The 8,080-nt window shown below is 38.5% G+C and overlaps 1 protein-coding gene across 1 annotated transcript in view; it reads right to left on the bottom strand.

Moving 5' to 3' along the window:
• The window catches only part of LOC139754703 (acylphosphatase-2-like), a 107,527-nt gene that overhangs the window by 61,748 nt on the left and 37,699 nt on the right, over positions 1-8,080 (bottom strand). Inside the window, exon 2 of the mRNA XM_071672271.1 lies at positions 4,584-4,984. Within this exon, the coding sequence (XP_071528372.1) occupies positions 4,584-4,613 (30 nt within the window). The 5' untranslated portion in view covers positions 4,614-4,984. The remainder of the gene's footprint in view (positions 1-4,583; positions 4,985-8,080) is intronic.

The following is an 8,080-nucleotide window of genomic DNA, read 5'->3' as shown; positions in this document are numbered from 1 at the left end:
ATTTCTTTCATCTGTTTCCTTGTGCTACCTCGCAAACGCGGGAGACAGCAAAAAAAAAAAAAGTATATATATTTATTCTATCCCTGGGGATAGGGGAGAAAGAATACTTCCCACGTATTCCCTGCGCGTCATAGAAGGCGACTAAAAGGGGAGGGAGCGGGGGGCTGGAAATCCTCCCCTCTCGCTTTCTTTTTTAATTTCTTAAGGCAGTAGGTTTGGATGGTATTGCAGTGGAATTTATTAAAAAAGGGGGTGACTGTATTGTTGACTGGTTGGTAAGTTTATTTAATGTATGTATGATTCATGGTGAGGTGCCTGAGGATTGGCAGAATGCTTGCATAGTGCCATTGTACAAAGGCAAAGGGGATAAGAGTGAGTGTTCAAATTACAGAGGTATAAGTTTGTTGAGTATTCCTGGTAAATTATATGGGAGGGTATTGATTGAGAGGGTGAAGGCATGTACAGAGCATCAGACTGGAGAAGAGCAGTGTCGTTTCAGAAGTGGTAGAGGATGTGTGGATAAGGTGTTTGCTTTGAAGAATGTATGTGAGAAATACTTAGAAAAGCAAATGGATTTGTATGTAGCATTTATGGATCTGGAGAAGGCATATGACAGAGTTGATAGAGATGCTCTGTGGAAGGTACTAAGAATATATGGTGTGGGAGGCAAGGTGTTTGAAGCAGTGAAAAGTTTTTATCGAGGACACATTGTAAGGCATGTGTACGTGTAAGAAGAGAGGAAAGCGATTGGTTCTCAGTGAATGTAGGTTTGTGGCAGGGGTGTGTGATGTCTCCATGGTTATTTAATTTGTTTATGGATGGGGTTGTTAGGGAGGTGAATGCAAGAGTTTTGGAAAGTGGGGCAAGTATGCAGTCTGTTGTGAATGAGAGAGCTTGGGGAGTGAGTCAGTTGTTGTTCGCTGATGATACAGCGCTGGTGGCTGATTCATGTGAGAAACTGCAGAAGCTGGTGACTGAGTTTGGTAAAGTGTGTGAAAGAAGAAAGTTAAGAGTAAATGTGAATAAGAGCAAGGTTATTAGGTACAGTAGGGTTGAGGGTCAAGTAAATTGGGAGGTAAGTTTGAAGGAGAAAAACTGGAGGAAGTAAAGTGTTTTAGATATCTGGAAGTGGATCTGGCAGCAGATGGAACCATGGAAGCGGAAGTGGATCATAGGGTGGAGGAGGGGGCGAAATTCCTGGGAGCCTTGAAGAATGTTTGGAAGTCAAGAACATTATCTCAGAAAGCAAAAATGGCTATGTTTGAAGGAATAGTGGTTCCAACAATGTTGTATGGTTGCAAGGCGTGGGCTATGGATACAGTTGTGCGCAGGAGGGTGGATATGCTGGAAATGAGATGTTTGAGGACAATATGTGGTGTGAGGTGGTTTGATCGAGTAAGTAATGTAAGGGTAAGAGAGATGTGTGGAAATAAAAAGAGCGTGGTTGAGAGAGCAGAAGAGGGTGTTTTGAAATGGTTTGGGCACATGGAGAGAATGAGTGAGGAAAGATTGACCAAGAGGATATATGTTTCGGAGGTGGAGGGAACGAGGAGAAGTGGGAGACCAAATTGGAGGTGGAAAGATGGAGTGAAAAAGATTTTGAGTGATCGGGGCCTGAACATGCAGGAGGGTGAAAGGCGGGCAAGGAACAGAGTGAATTGGATCGATGTAGTATACCGGGGTCAACGTGCTGTCAATGGATTGAATCAGGGCATGTGAAGCGTCTGGGGTAAACCATGGAAAGTTGTGTGGGGCCTGGATGTGGAAAGGGAGCTGTGGTTTCGGGCATTATTACATGACAGCTAGAGACTGAGTGTGAACGAATGGGGCCTTTGTTGTCTTTTCCTAGTGCTACCTCGCACACATGAGGGGGGAGGGGGATGTTATTCCATGTGTGGCGAGGTGGCGATGGGAATAAATAAAGGCAGACAGTATGAATTATGTACATGTGTATATATGTATAAGTCTGTGTGTGTATATATATGTGTACATTGAGATGTATAAGTATGTATATTTGCGTGTGTGGACATGTATGTATATACATGTGTATGGGGGTGGGTTGGGCCATTTCTTTTGTCTGTTTCCTTGCGCTACCTCGCAAATGAGGGAGACAGCGACAAAGCAAATAAAAATAAAAATAATTCATATAGCATTAATGGGATGGCCTTGATTAGGGCCTCAGCTAACATGAAAAAAAAATCATGTTCTACTTGTAGAACAAATCCATTGCTCACTTATGGTGGGATATCGTATGTCTATCTGCATGGTACAGTCTTAAAAGTCAGGTGACATGATTTGCCACTCGCCTTACCCCATGGTATTGTAAGTGGAGGGTTGGAACTTTTCCTCATTGTTCTTGTGTTTACTGATATTTTCACTTAAGTTCAGAGTAATATTTTTCCTCTACCGGTAACTAACTACAGGCACTAAGAAGTTGTCCTAAGAAGAAAAGGCCCATATTCTTGCTTGGATGTAAGAAAACATGTCTAGAAGTGAGACTACATGATGTATTGGCTGATATCAAGACTGGGATGAATTTTTCAACACCTCAAGCTTCATCAGGTTATCAGATGCAATTTTGGTCATCCTATGTCAACCAGACCTAGCTTTTCAGGAAGGAATGACATCAGGAGAAAGGCATGGATTTCCAAGAGCCTCTGTTCATCAGGCATTGGACAGCCATAGCATTCTATCTATCTATCTATTTACATCTCTGATGTCACAGTTCAGTATACATGTGGTTACAGGTGTAAGGCAGGGCTGTATGATGTTACAGCGACATCATACAGCCCTGCCTCACACCCACATGTATACTGAAACTTTTGCTCAACTCTCCATCTAATCTTAACCATGCATTTGCTTCTCTAAAAGAGGATTTCACACCATCTTACAAATGTCCCCCTACCCCATACATCAACACATCCCATACAGCAGCACTTGACTCGACTATCATATACTTTCTCCAGATACATACAAACTACATACAGCTTCTTACCTTTCATTACATACTTTTCCACAGTCATTCTCACAGCAAAATCTGATTCATACATCCCCTACTTTTCCTTGCTCCTCACTTATTCAGCATTCAGTTACTTCCATTATTCTCTCTATCAACACCTGCATATACTTCTGGTATGCTTAACAGACTAATTCCCCTAGAATTGCTACATACATCCTTTGTGCCTTTTTCTTTGCATAAAGGAACAATCATAGCTTTCATCCAGTCTTTATCATTCATCTTCTCTCTTGCCAACACTTTTGCCTCTCCATTCTTCCTTACACCATACCTCTATTTCTCCCTGATCCTCACCTTCACAAGAACTACAAAACAGTCAGAATCAAATAATCCTCATACAACTCACCTGGGCATCAGAACATTCTGGGGATGAACAACCCTGGAACTAACAGTTCCTTTATGTTGATATGATGAGATTTCGGTATCCCTGCCCAACATCCTTCAGCTAAATGAACTTCAAGCACATGGCAGTCCCACCCTAGATATAATGAACTTCCAGCACATGGAAGTCCCACCCTAGATATAATGCATTCATCCAAACCCTTAGAGAAATTTCAGGAGGATTCCAGTGCATGGCCTTCTGGATGTTCGATACATCAGTCAACCAAAGCAAGGATTCAAGAAGCTCCCAGGAGGAGTTACAAGGTTACAGATACACCGAGATGGGGCAACATGAATGTAAGGCTCTCTCCCCATAATGCAAATACTAATCAAGGTCCAAGCAAGTTAGTCTTGCCTTTCACATTACAGAAAAAGATGCATTCCCTTTAACAAGAACAAAAGAATTGAAGAACAAAGCAAAGACTCACCTCCTCACCCTCCACTTCCTTTGTACAGGAAAGAGGTAGAAAAAATACCTTGCAGGACTAATATACCTAAAGAAAATTTTATAGGAAAGTCAAAAATGAAAATGAACATGAATGTCATACATCCCATTACCAGACATGCATTCCTTCATTTTTTGTTATAAAGACAATAATAAGGATAAACTTTAAGATACAGCTTTATGACATACCATCTCTTTATCACTAGATGTGGGAGGATTATACAATAATTCCTTCTTGTTCCCTTACAGCAGGCAATACCATCTAATCAATGTTGATATTTTACCACAGCATGACCAAGGTGAGATCAGTGGTTGAGAAGGGAGCATAATTTACCACTAAGTTATAATGACTGGTTAAAAGAATGATTTAATATCAGACAGTGACAGGTGATGATTAAGCCATATTTGAACATACTGACAGTATAGCTCTGAACATGTTCTGGGCGCTTATTCCATGCATCAATAATGTCACTGGTAAAGAAATATTTTGTGTAATCCAGATTAACTTGGTTACCTCGAAGTTTCAGTTCATTCCTCAATGGTGCAAAAGTAAAGAAATTTTCAATATTAAAACAATTGAACCCTATTAGTATTTTAAAACATTCTATTAACTTCCCTTTGAGTTGCTTTAAGAGTACAAATCTAAATCTCAAAGTCTGTCCTCATATGGTTTGTTAGGTAACGAAAGAATAAATTTAGTTGCTCTTTGCTGCACTGCTTCCAATAAAAGAATACACTTACTGGAGTAGGGGGGCCAGAGCTGCACTGCATATTCAAGGTGAGGTCTAACTAGTCTTAAATATGGCAGCAATACTTCGTTCTCGCTTTTGTATATAAAGTTTCAGTTACTAAGTCCTAACATTCTATTTGCTTTCTTGGCAGCTTCATTATGATGCTGGGAGAATTTGTAGTTATCAGAGGTGGTGACCCCTAGATCCCTCACACAAGGGGTGTCCTTTATCTTGTGGCCCATCAGTTCATAATCCAATTTCTAGTTGTGGTTTCCAACTTGCAACAGCTGACAATTATTTATGTTAAACTGCATCTGCCATTTTCTAGACCATTCAGTATTTTATCTAGATCCTCTTGCAATCTTAGCCTATCTTCTTCAGTTTATGTGGCACTGTCTATCTTTGTGTCACCTGCAAATTCAGACATAAAATTATTCAGCTCTATATAAATTTCATTAACACTTTAACATCTACAATAAAAATTTTCTGTTCTACAAATTTGGAACTTTTGAGATTAATGAGTTTTAATATATTTATTGTAATGTTAACAGAAAGCAGAAAACAAATATTGGGGTGAGTTTGGCTCATGCTCAACAGCGTAATTGTGAGTAAATGCATAATGCATTCAGCACACACTGCTACACAGCCATGCTTGACATCACTAGATACACCTACGATAAAGTACATATCACTTTTTAGCTGTTTTGTACACCTTTACATGAAATTCATTTTCAATTACAGTTATATATTGCGATAAAGTACATATCACTTTTTAGCTGTTTTGTACACCTTTACATGAAATTCATTTTCAATTACAGTCATATATTGCTCACTAAGTTTACAAAACCACCTTGTCCATATAATTAAATGTATTACATTTGAGAAATATTGTGATGTGTGAATGGCATCATCTGAGGAGGGTCACCAGAGTGAATGTGTAGGCCTATCAGCCAGCCAGGCAAGGGATTCCTCATCAGTTTTTCTCTGTTTAGCCTAACTTAGTGTGCTCCTCAGTTTCATTCACATAATCCATTCTGAGAGAAGAAAAATGAAAAGAAATATCCTACTGAGTACTAATTACAACTACAGCAAAAGTTTATGCTAAATAATAAATATAATTCTGATACAGTTGTTAAAAAGTGAAAAAATCATTTTGTGTTTTTCATCTTATGATCCATGTTTATCTCCCTTGTTACATCCTCCATATCATCCAATCTATCCTAACCCACTACTGAAATGGAATCAATTGACTACAGCACTTTATGCAAAGATGCAAAACATGACACATAAAATGTGTGTAGTTTATTTGTCATTTTCTACAAGCCTGACTATTGTTTCATCAAAAAATAGCATGATATAATCTAGTTCAACACTTTAATCCATGATTCCTGTATCATCAGAAATACAACTATTACTTCTCAAAATAAAATAGCTGGAAGGAAAAGTGTCCTACCCTCTAGTCCCAGACAACAGTACCAAAGATAACGAACTGTGACTTGCTTTCTCTTGCAGCATGCAATCTACTAGTACATTGCACCACACCATCTTCATCTATGCCAACAGTGGAGGAGTCTGTTTCATCAAAATCTCTTTCTTGAATTTAAATCAAAATCATTATCAAATAACTTATCTGGGTCATTGTCAGAATGATTATCTTCATTCTCATTATTTGGTGGATTATGCTCGAAATACAGCTAGGTGCGCTTGATTTCCTCCAAAGACAAAGCCCTAATACATCTTTCCTTTGGCATGACTCAGCACTAATTGACAATGAGGTGTTTGGCAACTCATTGCTCCTATAATTTCTGCTTGCTAACATTGAATGGTGGTAGAAGATGGTGCGAGAATATCAACCTGTTGATAATACTTACATAGAAATTTTTGTATACAGAGTTAATATAAATGATGAAAATAGAGGTCCCTGGGTGTCATTACTAATAACGTGCTTCCTCTTGCTTAATGAATATCCTCTCCAATTTCCCAGTCAACCAGTAATCCCCAAGGCCCTGACTTAAGCATCAATTCATCATGGGGAACTTTGTTGAGTGCTTTTTGGAAGTCTAAAATTATAATATGTATCACTTAAGTTTTGTCATGGATACTGAATGATTTATGATACAATCAAGGAGGTATGTAAGGTATGATTTGCCTTTTTAATTCATACTGGGTATTACTGATCAGACTGTGTTGTACAAGGTAAATTACAATTTCATCTCAAATAACATACTCTAGAAATTTAGACATAGTTGATGGGTGGCTAATCAGATGAAAATTGCAAGGCATTTCATGGCTTCCCTTTTTGAATAAAGGGTAACTCCTGTCATTCTCCAGTCCTGTTCCATCCTGGAGAGATTTATTCAAAATATATGTTAATGTTTGGCAATATAATTTTTGACATTTTTTAACTACTCATAGATAGAAACAATCAGGATCTGGGACTTTTATCAATCTTTATCTGTGTTATCACTTCTCTATGACAATAAATTCTGGTATATCTGTGCTATTTAAAGTCTCAAAATTCATGTCACTGCTTTCTAGTGTGAAAATAGAACTGAAAATCTTTTTTGGGGGGTTGTTGCAATGCTTTTATCATCCACAACAGGTTCCCTATCTTCATTTAGTAAGTATCCTAAACCACTCCTCATATATTTCTTGTTACTGATTTTTCATACATATTCGCCTTATCCTGCATTAGCAAGGTAGCATTAAGAACAGAGGAGTGTGCCTTAGAGGGCATATCCTCACTTGGCCCACCTCTCCATTCCTTCTTTTGAAAAACTATAAATGGGAGGGGAGGATATTCTAGGATCTATAAAGCTACCTCTCATGATACTAATTTCATACACTCTTGCTTATTGATTCTCTTTACCTTTCTTCTGGTGGTATTATATTAAGTTGCAAAACTTTGGTCACAGGCTGATATCTTGAGCTTGTAGAATTTACTTTACAGCTCTTGCAATATCTGAGGAATAGCATTCTGGCCTATTGTGAAGGAAAGTATGCATTTTGTTGGTGTATAAGCTGTCACTTAAAACATGTCTATAATTCCTCTGGGGATGTGCCAACAATGGTGCGACTATTGCATCACATAGCTCATAAAATCCACTCTCGTAAAATTCAAGGCAATAATACTGTTTTAGGGAAGGGGTTTTGAGATCTAAATCAAATCTAACCATGTACATGGTCACAAGTATCTAGATGTTCACCAATGCAAGTAATAATTATGAAGAGCTCCTGGGATGCAAAGACTGAATAGAGTATATTAGCTTACCAGAGAGAGAGAGAGAGAGGGGGGGGGGGGGGGGGGGCAACATCGACATTTATGGTAGGGAATATGTGAAGAGAGATGACAGCAACAAAATTAAGAGAGTGGAAACAAAGGTACCTTCATGAAGGGCAAGAGGGTTACATTCCACAAAAAATTGCAAACATGGCATATTTGTGGTCTTAGTTACTTGAATGGAATCAAACTAAACATTTTTGGTAACTTACTTAAGCAGTAAGTTT

This window comes from Panulirus ornatus, chromosome 17 (assembly GCF_036320965.1).
Source record: "Panulirus ornatus isolate Po-2019 chromosome 17, ASM3632096v1, whole genome shotgun sequence".
Taxonomy (NCBI): Eukaryota; Metazoa; Arthropoda; class Malacostraca; order Decapoda; family Palinuridae; genus Panulirus; species Panulirus ornatus.
This window is presented reverse-complemented; position numbering and strand designations above follow the sequence as displayed.